Here is a 20,191-nt window from a genome sequence, read left to right as displayed (position 1 = left end):
AACACCATTGAGAAAAGAAATGTATTAATCAAGTCCCAGAAGCTGGCGGGAGTCTGGGGTAGGGTTCCGGAAAGGGTGGGAGGGAAGCCAGGGTTAACCCACACATTTACCACTGAAATCGTAGACTTAATCATGTCACCAGAAAATTGATCTCAGAGCTTGAGGAAAGTTAAAAGGAAGCAAAAACTGGCTTGAGTTTTAAGAGTGTATTTTGGCACGGTCGCCCACTCCCAATCAGACAGGGCATCCTCCCCTACAATGGCTGAAGAGCAAGCGGGCGATCGCGTTTCGGCTAATTTTGAGCCGCGCAGCACGCCGTCCACCGTCACGTGCCGGCCTGGCGCTGCCGCGTAGCTTGGTGGGGGCGGCTCTGCCTGGCGCCGGGTAGGAAGGGAGGCGGCTGTCGTGCCATTCTTAAAGGGACCCGAGGGAAGGCGAAAGGCTGCTGACGGCCGGAAGGAAAATGGTGAGTTGCTGCCGGGGAGGGTGGGGGCCGGCCGGAGGGCTGGGCCAACCCGCCGGGCTTTCCTGTTTGCCAGAACCGGTCTCGGCGGGCAGTGCCCGGGGTGGGTCGGCGGCCGCTTCCGGCCCGGCTGCTGGTGGGTACCCTCAGTCTGAGTCTTGGCCTCCGCCCGCGGACGCTGCCGCCTCGCCTAAGGGCAGCATCCTCCTGCCGGGCCCGGGGTCGAATCGCCCAGCGGGCTTGGCGACTAGGGTGCGACCAGCGCGGGTGGGTGATTCTCATCGGGTGCTTCTGGATGGAAGGCTTTAGCTGCTGCGGCGCTGAAGGGTCGAAGGGGCCGTGGGTCTGGCCCAGCCGAGGGCTCCCCCAAACGCCGGCTTTTCTCCCAGGGCCCGGGCCAGGCCCAAAGGGCCGGCGGACGCCGAGCACTTTCGGTCTGGCCGCCTTTGCTGGGGAGGGCTCGAATTCTGACTCCATTCTCTCGGCCTCGCCTTAGTTTCTTTTTCCTCCTTCCCCTGGCCTGCCTCTAAGGATTTCTCCTTACCCATGCTTTCTTCGAGTTATGGCAGTTGGAAATCTTTTGACCCAGTGTTTTGACCCTTGGCCTTAAAGTAACTGTAAAAAGCTTAGTTTTGCGCTGTCTGGGGGTTCTGGCTTCCGTCTCGTATGGGTTAGACCCCGCGCTCAAAAATAAAGTGTAGAATTAAATTAGTTCCCCAACGAGGATCTCCTGGATCTTTCCCATCGGGTTTTAAAATATGCTTCTCGTGTCTTTAATTACAAGCAAAACACAAAACTCCCACTGTTGTATTCTCTGACCTCCCACTCATTGCTCAACTCACTTCCATCGAATAGATCTTGTCTTGGTCACTAAATCCAAGGGACTCACTCTTCAATTCTCACGTTTCCTGACCTTTCAGCTGCATTCTGGGTGTTGATCACGCTCCCCTCTTTGAAGCATTTTCTTCCCTCATGCTTCCCCCTTGGCTTCTAGGATACAGAACTGGTTTTTCTCCTACATCGTCTCCTGTTGTTCGTCTGTCTGTGTCCCATGCATTTCTCCTATCCTGTACATCACAAGTAGGAGTCCTAGGCTCCATCCTAATGCTTCATTTAACATTCTGTATTTTTTTCTCCTTCATTTCTTTCCTACACTCATAGCTTCAATTACCACTTACCTATATGTAGATGACTTGTGAATTTGTAGTGCACACCTTGCTTCTGAGATCCAGCACAGATTTTATATCCCACTATTTAGTTAACATCCCCTGGGAAGCTTTTCCCCACTTGAGTGCCTCATAGCCCTCTCAGTTTGTCCAAAATAGAACTCATCTCTTTCCCCTCAAACCTGGTGTTCCTCAGTGGTTCCTTAACTTAGTGAAAGGTAGCACTGTTTAAGTCTTAACACAAGCCATAAAGCTTAGGAGTCACCTTTTTTACCGATCCACCCCTGCCAGTATTGTCTGTCACCAGCTCCTTTGTGGTGGTTAAGTGTGGGCTAAAGTCAGGCTGTCTGGCTTGAGTCCTGGCTCCCCTAGTTGCATAACTTTGGGGGAATATACTTAATCTCTCTAAATCTTATTAATAAGTTTATTGCAATTGGGTATACTATAATACCCATCTAATGGGATTGTTTTGAGGATGAAGAGAGATCCATGTAAAGTACATAGCACAGTGTTTTCTCATAGCGTTTAATACACGTTAACAATTATTAACAGAATTCACCTGCTTCTCTTTATCCTCATCAGTCTGTCTAAGCTACTTTTCATCTCTCACCTGGACTAGCCTTGTCAGTTAACTAGTCTTGGTCTGTTCATCCAGGTGCTCTGCCTGTTTCCTTCCTGTCACCACCTACTTAAAACACCTTAGTGGCTTCCCTTTGCTCATAGGATAGAGACCAAAGTACTTAGTATAACTCACTGGGCCCTATGTGGTCCAGCCCCTGCCAGCCTCCTCTTGTACGTGTTACAGCTCGTTCTCTGTGCTTGAGTCACACTGGCCTTTCGTTATCTTAGATGTGCCGTGCTCACTTTAATCAAAGGGCCTTTACATAGGCAGTTTTGGTCCTTTAGATGCCTTTTTCAGGCAAGTCTCCTGTAACCATGCTGTTGTCCGCTAGTCATAAGTTCTCATAGCATCAAGTTTCTCTCCTTTCTAGCTCTTATCCTAGGTACAAACAAGTGTATATTTTTTTACCTGATGATTTTTATGTATGTCTGTTTTCTAATAGACTTTATAAGCTCCTTGAGGGGCCCATAGTTTTAATCTATTTATCTTATAGCATTGTATCCCTAGCACTTAGCACTTGCTGACACTCATTAAATGTTCATTGTGTGGATTATCCAATAGATGACCACTTGAGTTCAACTCTCCACTTTGTATGTTAATATTTACCATACAGTGTTGTTTTCAGGGTGTTATACTGATTTTTAAATGCTTCTATTGACTGAAAGCATTAGAGTTAGCTGAGCTGTGGTCCTTTTTCTTGTAGGAAGGAATTTTTGGCCTTATTAAGGTATTGGGAGGGGTGAAAATGAAAAAAAAGCAATATAGATTAAATCACAGCATGTTTTTCACTTGGTTTACTATTCTTAGAGTGTCAGGATTGCACAGGCAGCTCTGGGTATCAGAACTGTAAGATAAGACTCATGACAAATTGCTCTTTGCCTACAAAAATCTAAAGTATTTATTAGTTTCTACTAAAGGGTTCTATCTTTGGTTGATGAAAGATTGGAAATTCTAGTTTTCTGATTTATATCTCTTTCTTGAAAGATAGGAAAAAATAGACTAGGCTTGAATACTGCATTCAGGAAGCTCTATATGACTTAGCATTTCTTTCTCTAAAGAGAAGTAAAAGGATGGTCATACATGACTCCTACTGGAGCCTAATTTATTGGATAATATGTATTGGTGGGATGTACTTTCTAATTGTATAAGTAGCACATCCTATGGTATATCATAACTTATGTTACCAGTGTTATGAATTTAAAGGACAACTTAAAATTGATAGCTATTTACTGTTGTAACATATGCTCTTATTTACCCAACACAGGATGAAAAAGCAGCCTTTTCTTAAATTTTCCTTTTAACTTAAAATTTGAAGCCTTAATTCTTTCGGATTGTAATGAGACATGTATTTGGCATTGGTCTCAAAACACTTTTAATTTTCTGAAGAAGTGGGTGGTGGGGGGAGACCCATATATGAAGAGACCAAAGAATGTGGACCTTGTTTGGAACCTGACTCAATCAAACTCACTGTTAAAAAAGAAAAAAAAAAATTAAAACAATAGGGAAATTTGAACTTTGAACTCTACTTGAATAACTCACTGGAATTATTATTAGTTTTTTTTAGGTGAGATAATGTTATTGTCATTATGTTTTTAATGGCATATACTGTCATTTTATTAATACATATTAAAATATTTATAGTTAAAATGACTTTGGGCCTTTCCTATATGACGGTCCATGGGGGCAGTATTGAGGTTTTTGGATGAAATAAGATTAGCTTTGTGTTGATAATGGTTGAAGCTGAGTGTTAAGTGCATAGGATTTCACTATACTATTCTCTACTTTTGTATGTGTTCAAAGTTTACACATTAAAGAAAAAGATTCCCATCCACATGCTTGCAATCAATAGTGCATTTGTACCACTAAAAGAAGAGTGATTTTGATAATTTCCTTGCCAGATTTCTGGAGAAGAGTTTCTAATACTTTTTCATAATTTATAAAAGGTTCTTTGAGTGTTTATATTTGTTTCATCTGGTTTTGCTTTCATAATTCTTAATAGCTCCTTTTTTTTTGATCCGTGTAGTCATTTAATTAAGATATAAAATGTAATTGGTCTTTACTCTTAGGTTTATTTTTCATAACTTTTGCTTCTTTTTATTTTTTCATAGTTGTGAGACTCAAAAATGAACTAAGGCCTTGTTAACTCTAAGTGTAATAAGATGATTTTCCTGTTCTTGCTGCATAGTGCAAAAATAGTATACTTTCTAACAGCAATGATCCTTGACTTTTCCCTTATTCTTCCCTTCCTCTACAGTTCTGATGAAATTGCACATTATTATGTGTCTAGTTCCTTGAGATATTTAGTAGCCAAAGAGAAAGTATACCCTACATATAAGATGAACAAATGTGTATAATTTAATAATGTAGATACAAAGCTTGGTAGATTTAAAAGCTTTTTAAGTGTTCATGTGTTTCACATTAATACTTTCACATAATTATGACATTTGTAGGTGTCAGTATACCTTCATAAAGGTATTAGGTTTTATAACTTTAACATGTACATATGTATATTGAAGTCATGGCATTTGCTAACATGATTTTTGTCTTTTCTAGAGTGAGTCTTTGGTAGTTTGTGATGTTGCTGAAGATTTAGTGGAAAAGCTGAGAAAGTTTCGTTTTCGCAAAGAGACGAACAATGCTGCCATTATAAGTAAGCTAAAAGCGATTGTCTCCGTTACATGGTCTTAGTTTGGAGTTTGGCTTTATCCTATAGCTACATCGAATAACCTGAACCTTTAGAAAGTTACCTCTTCCAGTTTTAATGCCCCCCCCGCACCAGCCCCCATCTGTTAGGTCACTTTAAAAAGTAGCAGCTACTGTAACAGAACAGAGGCAGAGTGTCCTGCCTCCGCCCTCAGCTGCCTACACAGCTCTGGAGAAGATGATCATCTTCTTGGTCACTTGGTCATTTGTAGTGACCCATCCAACTCCATCCTTTAACTTTCAGGGGACTAAAAATAGCCTGGCTGTTCATCCTCAGACACCTTTGCCTACACCTAAAGTGGTACAGTTCAGCATTATGTTCAAAGTGATTTGAGGTCTTAATTCAATTGTAGACTTGAACTCTAGTTTCATGGAGAGTACTTTTAAGTGTCACAGACTTTTGACAGTAGAAAGAATGATTTGTATATTGCCTCTTCCACTGTGAACTGTATGTGATGTTATGGAGATTTCTTTTATATTCTTAGGTAATATTTAACATGTGGGTAGTGATTTAGAAAGATAAAGGAAGGATGAGGGGGTGAGAATGTAAAACTCTATATACTGTTAACAGAGATGCATCTGGCAGATGTGAATTAATGAGGTGGTGACAGCTTGTTGAATTATGGTTCTTTTACAAACAAATACTACAGTGTAGGCATACAGTTCTTTAAAGTGACAATGTGTGTCAGTGCCATTTTGCCACAAAGAGTAAAGCTATTTGAGATCATATTGTGTCTCACAGGATTTACTATGAAATTAGTGCAAAATAAAAAATTGGATAACTTTTCAGAGTAATGGAAAAGAATACAGGCATAGATTATCTAAACGTATTTCAGTTTGGCTTTGGGCTCTGTTGCATGTATTTTAATAGAGATATCACTACTATTTGGTAATTCACTTTCTCAGAATACTCATACTGCACCATGAAATCCTGACTCTGGAGAAGCTGGGAATCTGGCGGTTGTTCTGTCCTGACCCTTGGTCCACGTTTTGCTTGCAATTCTAACCATGTGCAATAAACCAGTCTCAGTCACAATGACCTTTTCTTATCATCTAGGAAGTGCATTTGAGTTACAAAGTTCTTCATATACACAGTAAATGTAAGGAGTTGACATAAAGTTCTAAGTTAGGTGCTGGGAATTCTGGGTAAAAGCTTTTAAATGCTGACTGCTTGTAGAGTCAAGCTTGTGTTTTATGCTTGTGTTTCTTCCTGTTTTAATTTTGGATGCCAAAAAAGGGCTAGGACTCTGCGGGTTGGGTAGATCAAGTCACATCAGAATCACAGTTTACTCATACTATATTTTTATTTTAGTGAAAATTGATAAGGATAAACGCCTGGTGGTGCTGGATGAAGAGCTTGAGGTTTGTTGGATCAGCTAAATATAGTTTTATCATTAAGCAATTATTATTGCCCAAAAGATGCTATATTAGTTACAGTTACTTCTAAAGCAAGTTCTAAACCTTTAGACATGATCATTATGCATGAAAAGCATGTGCTAATTATTGTGTAGTGCATTGTCTTGGTAATATAATCACCTCCCATAAAACATTAATGAAATCCAGGGTAATAAGTAGTAGAAGCTAGGGCTATATGTCTGGTAAAAACTGAATCAACTTTTTTTTTTTTTTTGGCTGTACGCGGGCCTCTCACTGCTGCGGCCTCTCCCGTCGCGGAGCACAGGCTCCGGACGCGCAGGCTCAGCGGCCATGGCTCACGGGCCCAGCCGCTCCGCGACATGTGGGATCTTCCCGGACTGGGGCATGAACCCATGTCCCCTGCATTGGCAGGTGGACTCCCAACCACTGCGCCACGAGGGAAGCCCCAAAACTGAATCAGCTTTATAACTTGCTTCTAAATTGGTTGGCCAGTAATTAAAAACTAAAGCCCTTTAACCTAAGTATTTAGTTTGTCAAGTTAAGTAACTAATTTAGAGTGAAAAGAAATTAACTTTTTTCCCCTAAATCAGATATTGTTGTTGCTCTGAGGAGTTGGCTTATCTCACTCAGTATTTTCTGACGATTGGAACATGAGCATAGACTACTCTGCCTCTCAGCCCCATGTTTAGTTAATACACAGAGCTAAACTGAGTGGGCTGGAGTAGGCTTTCATTGCACTGAGGTTTTAATAACCTCAGCTTATGTACAATTTAGTAAAATAAAATTTTATGTTGTGGTATAAGGTTATGAATTTATACCTGTTAGTAGAATAGGTGCTGGTATATCTCTTAAGAATTTATGGGTAAGAAAATGTTTAAAAGTTGTTTTCTTTATGGTTCCAGGGCATTTCACCAGATGAACTTAAAGATGAACTACCTGAACGACAACCTCGATATCCTTTTCTTAGTGCTTTAGAAAGATTTGTTTTTTTTAAGTGGTCACCATTTTATTTATGAAGTTCATTTGTTCAACTTTTAAAAGACATATTTTACAAAATTTTCTTCTACACCATGATCATGACCAAATTATTCAATAAAATGTATGCTCGTATTGGAAAAGAACCAAAAAATTAATATTATTTTTTAAAAGTTCCTTTTATTATTACATGTTTATAATAAAAATTGAGAAAGAGAAAAAATCCATATTAAATCTATACTTTTAATAAATTTATTTGTGAGAGAGTATAAGATGTTATAACTTTTGGGGGGGGCCCATTTATAATTTTGTGGAAAGATAATGAATAATGAAGGTGTGGCCTAAATGGATAGGATAGAAATTTGCCACCCACTAGCTCCCCTGGTGCGTGTTTTCTTTCAGAACTTTGTTGATAAGTACTTGTCTCAAACAGAGCAGTAATTTTAGTTTCCTTAACTTGAGAAAAACCTTCATTGTATATAGTTATAAGTATCAACATGATGATGGAAGAGTTTCATACCCTCTGTGCTTTATTTTCTCCAGTCCTGTTGGTAAGTGAATTTCTTTAAATAGTGCATATTTGGTTCTGATCAAATTAAACCATTTTTATACTAGACAAATTTTATGCTCATTTTAAGGAGGAAAAATGTTGAATAACCTAAATTGCAGTATGTGCGCACGCACATACACACATGAATGCATCCCTAAAAAGAAGTTACTATAAAGCATCATCTCTTAGAACTTGCTTTTCTTAGGATAGATTCCTAGAAGTGTAGTTAGGTCAAATTGTAAAGATGTTTTAAGGAGTTGATTTTAAGGAAAATGTAATGACATTTTAAAATATCAAAAGTACATTTTCTTCTGTATTTTAATTTTATTTATAAGTATGTGAACTATGTGTATGATTATGATATATATTTGGTGTTTCTCTTTAAAATAGCAGTTACCAGTGATATGCCTATAATCTTGAAAATAGTCCCAGAGTAGCTTACATTGGATATTAAAATGGCTTATTGGTATTTAAAGTAACCATTATCACCAGAACTCCCACTGCCACCACCATTCAAGCCCACAATAAAGTTTCTGCTCACTGAACTCCTCCCTGAACTTTATTATTTGTATCATTTATGTAGCACTTAAAATATACTGCAGTCTATTTTTTAATTAATACGTAAACAGACCGTAACCTTTTTTCAGAGTCAATCTCCTGACATTACTGACCCAACAGCATCCCCAAACCTATATGTATTAGGCCTTTGTAAAATTCATCTTGATATTTACTGTCAAAACTAAGTGCTGAAAAGTTTTAAAGTATTTGCAAGGCTCTAAAAGTCAAGATCTTTAGAGATCTAGCCTCATTTATTTTTGCTGATCTAAAGCCTTGTTCATTAGTAATATAGCTGTTTCTCTTTGTGCAGGCAGTATGCAGTGTAAGACTCAAAATACAGCTTTTACACATTTAGACAGAAGTGTTTGTAAACTTGATAGCACAGGAAATCCTAAATGTGTCATTTTTATAAAGTAAATAATGAAAACTCATCACTCTTTCAAAATTTAAGTCTCATTTCTACTCTGATCTGTCTCTTCCAGGATGTAAGCCTGAACAACAGATGATGTATGCTGGGAGTAAGAATAAGCTAGTCCAAACAGCTGAACTCACCAAGGTGGCATTTATATTTGACTAACTTGTTGAGACAATTTTTTCCCTTTCTAAATAGAGCAATACCCAAGTAATCTGAAGAGTTAAGTATTTCTTTATATAGGTGAAAGTTATTTAGAACAGAGCAGTAAACTAGAGCTTTTTATTAGTTGGAAATAGAATGATAGAAGTCTTTAACGAAAAGTGTGTTTTTGGAATGAAAATTATAAGTTGACTACAAGAACTCATATTCAAAATATAGGTAGCTTTAGAAAACTACTCAATCTGTTGAGAATTTTTCATCTTCCATAATGTAATTTCTAGTAGATAAATGCAGCATTTGAAGCTTCTCCGGGCCCTTTACCATTGACTAAATGAACCAAATTCTGTGCAGCAATTCCATGCTATGCAGTTAACTGTATTGTTTCCAAATCTAAAATTAAAATTTTAAGAATACGTATTAGCTTTATTAAGTTAGAGCATTCTGTTTCATATGAGACACCTGCTTCAAGATTTAACATGTTCCTGTTGTTTTATGGCATTTTTGAAGGTTAAAGGTAAGAGTGGTACTTGCTTTCAAACTTTATTTAACTTCCATGCATTAGTTTGAGTTGAAAAAGTATATACATTTAACGTTTTGAAATAGAATCTTACATCACTGGAATGGTATTAAATAATATTTCCTTTCAGTTTTTATTTTAATGAGAGCAGGGTTTTCCCCTTGGGTGCTTAATTATCAACCCAGGTGATGTTTTTAAGTGCCCTCTGCTTTTTCCCTTTAGCCCACATGATTGTCATTGATACCACCAACTTATAGACACTACTTATCCTCATTTGTACCACGGGAATATGCTGGAGTTGCTCTAAGGGGATTGGGTGGTTAGGAAGGAGCTCTGTTAACAGGCTCATGTCTGCTCTAATCCTAGGCCTGCCCTAAAGTGCTGGAATTAAGGCATTACAATTTACAAGTTACTTTTACAAATAATCTGATTGAATCCTCACCACAGCTCTGTAAGTTGATGGTGAAACTCCTGTTCTTAGCTGGGAAAACTGAGGTTCAGAGGATGAATGACTTGCCTAGGGTTGTATATTAGTACATTTCAGAGCTAGGATTCAAACTTTCATCTGGCCTCAAATCCCATCCTTTCTGCTCTATTACATTGTCTTACACAAACTGTCTTTTTATAGCCGTTATACTTTCTGGGCCTGTGTGTGTTCAGATTCTGGCTAGAGATTTGTGGCTGTGGACCACTAATCTATCCTTATAAAAACAGCTGTATTCCCTCCACCTGTGAAGGATCAGCACCTGCTCTTCCAGTTCCTAACTGGATTGATTTTAAGTGTGTATACTTGGCTCTCTCTTTTAGTGGGTAATATTTACAGAACTACTCTTTTAGAACATTTGTAGATTTGTGCTTTTAAGAGTTTTGATTTTATGCTGTCTTGATTGCTAAACTTTGGTAACTGAGGCTCTAGCACTTAAAGAAACGTAAAACTATATCTAATTTACACAGATTAAGTCATGACCAACATGAAAGGAAGGAGAATTTGGTATTTAATACTCAAATATACAAAATATTTGATTTTTTTCTTAAGGTATTTGAAATAAGAAATACCGAAGACCTAACTGAAGAATGGTTACGTGAGAAACTTGGATTTTTCCACTAATGTGAACTTCTGTGTTTCTAAAGTATTTATGTATTAACCTGACCATACTGGAACCAGACATAAATACTTATTTATGCCTAAAAATGCACTGTTATTTACAGTTTGTTACCTGCAGTAAAGAAAAATTCTTCATTTGTTCAAAGTTTGAACAAAGGGGAAATCATCTTCATAGTAATGAAACTTTGTAAAGTGTTTCCTTATATTTGTAATTGTTAGGTGGACTACTTCTCTCCAGGGACTTTTTGCACTCTTGTGACTAATTTCTACAACTTATGGTTCAGAATTTGTTACTATTTACAGACACCATTGGAAAGTGGGTATTAGATTGTGATAGACAACAGTTGCCTCCTTTTGACAAATACTGGATATTAGCAGTTTATATATGAAAATAGCATATTATCACTTGTCAAATCTTTGAAATCAATTTGGGATAAAAGACTTGAGTGACCCAATTTTGAGCCATGAATAATAACTTACTATAGTATAATCTGCATTACAAGCATTTTTTCCATCAATTCCTTGCCTTCTTTATTTTCTATATCCTTTTAATCAAGTCCAGAAACTTCGTCAGTTGCTTGTTCTTAAGGTCTGGAAGTTAGATTTTATAATAAAGTTATGACTATTAGGTTCTCTTCTTATGGAAAATAGCATTTTAGTCTTAGAAATTGATGGATTGTAACTAATTAAGGGCCTCATTCCTGGTTGTGTCATTTCTAGATAGGTTTGAATCTACGTTAATAACACTTTATTTATAAAGCACCTCTTAATGTCCTGTGAATGCTCGTTATTTTACATGTGTTAATACTGTGCCTTTGTTAGCTTTACATTTAGTTTAAGACTTTTACACTCTGCCAGTATTCCAGATTTGGTGAAATTAATACTTTTGTAAAGGGTCCAAGTAAAACAATTTTCTAATATGTGTATCTGAAATTTGTAATAAAATCAACTTGATATTTTAAAAATTCCAACTATCTACTTGCATTGGTGAATATATGGCAGTTGAGAGTTATAATTTGGGGCATATTTGTGATTAGTTTTGTGCCATAGGAAAAAAAATGGTTATCTTAAAACCTTGGCCATAGTTAATAACATTAACACATCAATAGAAATCTCATCTTACATCCTAAATGTCAGAAGATATTCTAAACTGGACACCTGTCTTGTTAGATGATGGCATCCTTGGCATTATTAAAGCAAGGATTCTGATATATAGTGTACTTTAAAAACATATGAGTAACTGTTTAAGATTATCTTGACATTAATTTGACAAAAGGTCTTGAGACTCTAAAGACTACCCAGATTTGGTGAGTGAATTCTTTTATTAAGAATATCTTAATCATTTCAAAACTAGCAAAGGCTTTTTTTTTTAATGTTGGCGTATCTCCCATTCATATGTGCTTTGCATTTTTTTAAGGTTTCTGTGCCAACTTTAATAAAGAGGTGAAGATAGTTGGAATTTTCACAATATTGAATCTTCTATTCCAACACTGTTTGGCTTTCACTAATCTAAAAAACAGGAAGCAATAGGAAGTTAGTTGGAGATGAGGAAGTGCTAGAGGGGGTATTTGTTTTGGTTAATGAATGGGAAGGGTTCTTTATTCCAATTTCCAGAGAGAGAGAACTTAACCCAGGATGTTTAAGAATTCTTTAAACAGCTATTTTGATATTGGAGAATAATGCTTATAATTATGCAGAAATGCAAATGTAATCCAAGTGACTGGACACTTCTAATGTTTTTGAATGAAGGAAATGAGATTTCGTTTCATCAGGTTCGCAGCAATAAGAGAATCTAGGGCTGCAAGAATGTATTTTTTTAGTGAGGTTCCTTATTTTGTCTTGCATGTTTTAGGTGTTTTTTTGTTTTTTAAATTTAATTGGAAGGTCCTCCATAATGTCAGATAATATTGACCTCCATACACAGAACTCTTAGCTCCCCTGTGCTCTAACAGGGACAAAGAGCTGTGATAAACCATGCTTTTTTGAGCTTGTCTGACTCCTTATCGATAACATGTATTTTTGCAAGACAATAGATGAGGTTAGGGGATCAGTAGAACATTTTTTTCACTTCCTTGGTCCTATAGGGAGAGTTATAGATTCCTTGTCCTAGAGTGTTCTCTGTTTTTTATATATATTTCCCTTTCATCTAATCAAATTTTGCATTGTTCTTTTAAAGTATATTTCCTGTTCAATCTCTTTTTCTGCCTTCTCCCTAATAGCAACTCCAGATTTTGTAATTCCAGTTTTTACATTCCATTTCTGGTACAGCCATTCCCATTCAGCCTTCAAACTTCATCTTTCCTTTTTGGCAGCAGCTTTTTTCCTGGGAACCTCCTTCATGGTCTTCTAAGTCACCATTAGTTTTGAAATTGTTGGCCTTGTATAAGTTCTGCATAGCATCTAATGTTGTCAAAATAGAACTGACTCGTAATCACAGCATGTTTTTTAGTATGGTTTTTGTGGCAACATAAATGATATATGAAGAAAACTGTTCTCAGGTGACTATGCTGAAACTCCAAAATGTCAAAGAGTTTTGAATAGTATTCACTTTGTTCTGGTATTGAAGCAATTATGTTAGGAAAAAAGTTGTTTGGCTGGCTGTTTTTGTTTAATTGACTTCTAAAATAAATGTTCAAATTGTCTATTTCTAAAAAGTTTACTAAATGCCTAGTGCAGTTAAACATACTCTTGTTTAAGAGGGTGTTGCTGAATTTTGTATTGTCATTACTAAATGGTCTTTGTAGCAAAATGTCAGCACTTTTCTCTCCCTTTTTGTCTCCTATTTTCAGGAGTCGAACGTAGCCATAAACTGTATCCTGGTCTGACACTTTAAAACTTTTCCAGTTAAAGGAGTTTATTGCCAAATTTAATTTGGCTGTCTTTGTTCCCCACTCATATAGATAGTAAGGAAGGGGTTCTTAAAAATATGTCTGGACTACCTTAAAACACGAGCAATGTCATTAATCCATAATGTGGACTAGTGATGAAAAGATATTTTCATAAGAGTTTAAATGCTGACATTTGGTGGAAGGTAGAGAGTAACTCGTAATCTATCAATTCAAATATTCTTAGTATAGTTGCTTTCCCTGTTTGTTCAATAGACTGGTAATACTGGAATCTACAGAATTTGAGCCTTTACAACTTATGTGAAGAAGTGTCTCAAACATTTCTGGACGAATCTTATTTTGTATTTCTGGAACAATGTAACTCTTTTAGGCCACTTAACATCAGTGCTCCCAAGTTGAATACTCTTGAGAAATTTGTTTCTTATTATGCCATTTGACATTTCAAATCAGTGATCATCTCCCTATGATATTTAAAACAACTACATTAAGGTTGTGATAGAAACTGTGTTTTCTTGCTTTTTGGAGTATAGTTCATACACGTGTAATTACTTGAATATTGTTTGAGATCACTAACATGCCAGGGTAGTTCCCACTGATTCAGGTGGTCCAATGTAATCTCATTCAGGAGGCTTGAAACATTAATGGTTTAGTCTTGTGAATTTTAACAGTTTCCTGTCATCGTTTAACAAAATCAACAGCTGGCACAACTTCTGAAGCTGTGGTTTCAGTCTGTGCGAGTTCATATTGCATGTTTATTTTGGACAGTCTTCTGTTAAGCATGGTGCTTGTACTGGTTTAAATAAAATGTTAACATGAAAGGACTTACAGCTTTTCATTGTTTACTTGCCTCCTTTCCCTTTTGTTGTTATTTACTATTACCTGCCTGGCTCAATTGTGGCATCTGTGTGAACCACACAGATTCAGTTGTTTACTTTATCTGGAAAAACCGAGAGGCAGAATAAGTGGATCAGTTGGCAAAAGTAGGAACGGGGGAGGGAAAATATAACGAGATTATAAAAATTTCTAAAACTTGGTCTGATACTAAAATGGTTTGTTTGTAGGGGCAGAGGGCATTATTTCAAATGATGAACACTTGCTTTCAAAGGGAAGACTGTAAGTTAGAGGGTCTGTGTATTTTGTAAGAAATCAAATTAAATTGAAGGATCTTTGATTGAATATAGTTTATCACCATTTATTAAACGTCCGTTAAAGACCCATTCTGCCTATATCACAGACTGTTGTCCGTGGTTTGTGTGTCGTGGGTATCTATTGAATGAATACAAGTCAACAGTACTTAACATAGTATTTAGACTTTACCATATACTTCTTGTGATTGACTATGTAGCAGTCACAGTTTGTTTACTGTTGTGAAAGGAGCTGTTTTTGCCTTCCTATATTCAGGAATCTCACAAGGAGAATTGGCCAGAGGAAACATCTTCCTTATTTCTCAAATTTAGCCACTTAGCTACTCAGACGGCCAGCTCCTAAATTTTTTCACCTTCATTGTCTTTTTGTCCTTTTCAGTTTTCAGCATCAAGAAGCATTTCTAATCACTTACCCTCACAGTGAGGGCCCACTCTCATTTGCATGAGGGCGCACCCTGAGTGGATACTCTCTCCTTGTGCGGTACATTTTTAGCTATGTTGGGAAGCCAGTTAGAGGAAAGATCTTATCGCTGAGCATCAGGGAGTTCTCTCATCCTTTGCCTGAGATCTGCGCCTAGGCTACATGAAAAGCTCCCTGCTGAGGTAACCCTCTCTTCCAATTACAGGAAAGAAAAAGCGGAATGTCTAGGTTGCATCCAAAAGCCACCTTGTGCTGCCCCGACAAAGCAGGGGGAAGGCTGTGTGTGTGTGTGTGTGTGTGTGTGTGTGTGTGTGTGTGTGTGTATGTGTGTCAGCGAGTGGGGGTAGGAGTGGGGATGGGGACGTGGGGGGGCGGGGGATTCTAGACACTGTTACCTACACAGTTAAGTATAGATTCTGTTACCCTGGAATTAAGTCCTGCCGTATTGTGACCTATTCCTTACCTGTAATGGATGGCGGATCCCAATACACCACAGACCTTTGTTAGGTAGAAATACCCCTGCCACTGCTCCTTGCTGAAGGGGCAAGCCTTTAGACAGCCATGGTTTGTCCCACATGGCTGTACTCCTGTCTGCAGCTCCCTCCCCATCGTCAGTACACACAGGATCTCTCCCAAGGGCCACCAGCCTCTAAGATGTTGCCTAACTGGTACCAAACACTGAGCTGGGCCAATTGCTTTCCCGGTGTCAGTCTTGTTACTTTATAAAGAGGTACAATTCAATTATAGTTCAATTCCTGATATTGGGACGATGATCTCATTCTCTTGAATGAGGCCATTAGCAGTGGGAGCTGAACTTGGAAGAACGCTGTTAGATGGAGAAGAGGCCAAGTGCAACCTACAGAGCAGAGGGAAAGAAGATGCCAGCTGGGGAGGTATAGAATGAAGCACGTGTGCAGTGAGCAGCTGAATCATGTTAAAGATGGAGCCCTGAATTGAAGGGCCACCCTCCTGGCTTCTAGGTTCCTAGGGCCTCCTTTGATCCAGGGCCATTCTTCAGAGTCCCCCTCGTTCTGAGGCCTGGTTGGTTGGTCAGCTTTTTCTGGGTTCCTCTGTTTGTCTATCCTTACTAGAAACCCTCCATTACTTAAGTCAATATGGACATGTTTGTTCACTTGCATAAAGTACCTAACCCCAGTGCTACCTCTGGTTTCATCTGCCCCTATTCCCTACATTTACACCATCTCCAGCCCACCTTTTATACAAACATGCCCTGGCCCTGTCCCCAACCAACAGAAACACCTCTTCCCCATGCTGCTGCTGCCTGCCAAAATCAGTGATCTTCAAAAAGCATCTCAAATGCCATTTAAACCATGAAGTCTGCTGTTTGTTGGACTAAATATAGCATCTTCTTAAAACACACACACACACACACACACACACACACACACACACACACTTTACGGCCAGGAGCCCATTGCCCAGGTGCACCCTCAGGACAGAACAACCAACCCCCCCGACCCCCCGCAGTCCCCATGGGGCCAGTTCCTTCCAGCCCTGTGGCTGTCTCCATCCCTTGAGACCTGGTAACTGGCTTTGACTGAAACAATCTGCTTGATGGCAGTATGGCTCCATAAATGCCAACTAAGTGCCTAACCCTAAGCAAAAGGTAGAAAAGGTCTACCACTCAGAGGAATCCAGTGACATTTTTGGTTATCTCTTTTCTTGTCTCTGGAGGAATTCTCTGGCTCCATAGCTTTTCTGGTCGCTCTTAAGAATTATGGAATTATGCTCAGTTTTTCAGGTAATACAAATTCCAGTCTAGCCTAATGTCAGAACTTCAACATCTTACTTTCTTTAAAGCTCCCTCCCTCCCTCCCATCTCCTTTTCCTCTACTCTGCCTCCTTCAAGCTTGTTCCAGGCAGGGAAACCCACCGTGCGACGTGGGGTGTGGCCTGTCCCGCATTATTGCCCTGCTTCGCTCCTCCATTCACTAGGTGTCTTTGGGCCCTTAAAGACTGGAGGAAATGGGCAACATAAGGGAGAAGGAAAAGACTTATTAACCTGGTACAGATGTAACCTGGAGTTGGTGCCCTCTGGCGTGGTCAGTGTCAAATACCAACTTTTTTCTCCCATGGAATGATTTTGTGGGTTTCTTGCCAATTCCCCCAGTGGGGGCTTTGGCTGCAAGACCCTTGACTCGGGTCATGCCCCCTATGGCTGGTGGCTTTACAACCGTCCCTCCCAGCTCTTGGCTTCTAGCAGTCAACTCTGGTACCCTCCCTTTGTTTCTCCAGTCTGGCATTTTGAGCAGGGCCTGCAAGAAACACGTGTCTTTGCCTTGCTGCCGTCAGGGACTGTACAAATCTCTCGTTCTGCCATCAGGGTCAGCTCTCAGATCTAGCCCTGCGTACCTCTCTGATCTCATTCTGTCCTATTCTAGCCCACTACACCTGAGCCAAGCTGCCTTATTTTTGTTCCTCCAACAGCAAGCTCAGTCTTTCTCACTAGCTGTAGCTTCTTCCTGGGAAGATTGCCCGCTCTCCCCTCTGCACACCCCTCATCCCTTCCCCTGCAGTATTCCTGTGGCTGGCTCCCGTATTCTGAACTGAGCTTAAGTGGCGCCGCTCAGAGGCTTTCCTATCATCCTTCCTAAGGCGGCAACACATTGATACTCACGTCCCATCTGTTCTCATTCTCTGTGTAGCACTTCACCACCATCTGATACTTTTCTAATTTACGTAACTGGTCTGATGAAGGATTCTCAAACGGAACATTATAACAAATTTTGGGTGGTTTTTTAAAAAACTGTTACCTCTGTTCCTTGTCAAGCCTCTCTTTTTCCCTCTGGTTAGAAAGCTTCCTTAATGATATATTTCCATAACATGTCAGTCGCTTAGTTGTTAAAAGTGCCTTTTCTGTTACTAAGATTCAGTTCTGTTCCTTTTAAAAATTCTGTCTCAGATTTGATTCAGACCTTTTCTCCCCATCGGCACAGGCTAAACTTGTGGCTGGCAGTGGTGGGGAGCACCCATCCTCAGTCCCCTTGCACTGCCTTTCTCACTTATCCCCCTGGCATAGCGATGGGGAAGAAGGAGACAGGAAAGGTGTTAGCTAATGCACCTGCCCAGGGCAGGCTGTTCTCCTGGAGGGCTTTCTTTCTTTGAGCATCCATCTCGTGCTGCTGGTGAGTAGGTTGCTTACTTCTGGATGTCATTGCTTCTTTATTTAACACCAACTGGCTGTGGTTCCAAGAGTGGGACAAGTATTCAAACAATGATTCTTTCCTGGGGGTCATCTTTTGGATTTTAGATGTCTTTTGGGGGTTTCTTCATGATTACTCTTTCTACAAATTTTGTTTTACTGGATTAATAAGTATCATTTGCCCCCATTTTCTTAGTTTTTAATGTATTCATTGCTATTTTTTGCCCAAATACCCCAAGAGATTAATAAAATGCCTAGAGCAATTCTTCCCAATACTTCAGCATATAGGAAAAGCTGTCAGTTCCCTTCTTCTCCTTGGAGCCCTACTTCCCTGCCTCCCATCTTCCCTCTAAATCTGTACACACACTGGATGCTCTATAGGTATGAGGCCAGATGTCATCCTGAAGTTTCCCCCTCTTGCTTCTTAGTTGGAGCCCCTCGGTTGGATCCCATGTATTCCCTGTCTTGTTAACTCATTACGTTGAGGCTCATGGCACAAGGGAGGAGAGCTTCTGTGTTTCTGAAAATGTTTTTCCTCCATACTCACAGTTAATTTGTGGTTTGGCTGGTGTGCCAGATAGTTTTGGTTTGCTTCTCCAGACCCACTCTCTGCCCTTCTCCACCCTGGTCTGTGCCCTCAAGGAGGCTGATGTTAGAAACTATATCAACTGGCTCCTTTGCCTTCTGGTTTCTTTTTGATTTCAGCCAACCTCTAAGAAGGATAGGGGGTGAGGATAGGGTATTTATTCCCTTCATCACTCCATTAGGGCTTCCTCCACAGGCTGTGGCCCTCCACTGAAAGTCATTCCTGCACTCAAGGTAGTTCTCTCTACATGATCTGCTTTTTCTGAATCCTGGTAACCACCACCTCCTCTTCATCCTTGGGTCTGGTGATGGGAACAGCAAAGCTTTGAGGACTCCAGCATCCCTTCCCACTCTTTAGTAATAGCCCCTTTTCAAAATCCCCTCAAATTATTTGAATTTAGAGTGGCATCTCTTTTCTGGGTATTAAATTCTAAGATGGAAATCAATTGCCCTCAGAATTTTAAGGTCATTGCTCCTCCACCTTCTACCTTCAATGTGCTGTTAAGAAGTCTGATGGGGCTTCCCTGGTGGCGCAGTGGTTGAGAGTCCGCCTGCCGATGCAGGGGACACGGGCTCGTGCCCCGGTCCGGGAAGATCCCACATGCCGCAGAGCGGCTGGGCCCGTGAGCCATGGCCGCTGAGCCTGCATGTCCAGAGCCTGTGCTCCGCAACGGGAGAGGCCACAACAGTGAGAGGCCTGCGTACCGCAAAAAGAAGTCTGATGCCCGTTGGACTCCAATTCTTTCATAAATTACATTCTTCTCCTCTCAGGAAGCTTTTGGGATCTTCTTATTTCTGGTGCTGTGAAATGTCTCTGTGATGAAACTCGGTATGGATCTGGTTTCATTCATTGTGCTAGATATCTGATGGACCATTTGACTCTGGGGATTCATATTCTTCAATTTGAGGAAAATTATTTCCCATTATTTATTTGGTACAAATTAGGTACAGGCTTAATTTATATGATACATACACAATCATAGTTGTCAGCAATATTTGTATTTGTATACATACTGATATTTTCTCTTTAAACATGTTTTCTATTCTAGAGAAGAATCTCCAAACAAAATCTCACCATGACTTAATTTCAGTACTAGCTCTTCATGTAGTTTGTAGATATGAGCTTTTATTTTATTTTATTTATTTATCTTTTGGGTGCGTTGGGTCTTCTCTGGGTGCGCGGGCTTTCTCTAGTTGCGGTGTGTGGGGGCTACTCTTCGTTGCGATGCACGGGCTTCTCATTGTGGTGGCTTCTCTTGTTGTGGAGCATGGGTTTTAGGTGTGAGGGCTTCAGTAGTTGTGGCATGTGGGCTCAGTAGTTGTGGCGCACGGGCTTAGTTGCTCCGTGGCATGTGGGATCTTCCCAGACCAGGGATCAAACCCACGTTCCCTGCATTGGCAGGCGGATTCTTAACCACTGC

General features: G+C 39.7%; 1 protein-coding gene across 1 annotated transcript; it reads left to right on the top strand.

Moving 5' to 3' along the window:
* Positions 1–258: 258 nt before the first annotated feature.
* GMFB (glia maturation factor beta) lies at positions 259–14,277 on the top strand. The gene is given in 9 exon segments (XM_089906266.1): positions 259–340; positions 472–599; positions 4,805–4,901; positions 6,267–6,316; positions 7,234–7,283; positions 7,775–7,857; positions 8,897–8,970; positions 10,542–10,607; positions 10,609–14,277. Coding segments are annotated over 9 exon segments (672 nt in total). The 3' UTR covers positions 10,651–14,277.
* Positions 14,278–20,191: the final 5,914 nt, after the last annotated feature.

Source organism: Delphinapterus leucas, chromosome 2 (genome assembly GCF_059928025.1).
Source record: "Delphinapterus leucas isolate spDelLeu-1000000601 "Yukka" chromosome 2, BTC_Dleu_Yukka2, whole genome shotgun sequence".
In the NCBI taxonomy this organism is placed as follows: domain Eukaryota; kingdom Metazoa; phylum Chordata; class Mammalia; order Artiodactyla; family Monodontidae; genus Delphinapterus; species Delphinapterus leucas.
This window is presented reverse-complemented; position numbering and strand designations above follow the sequence as displayed.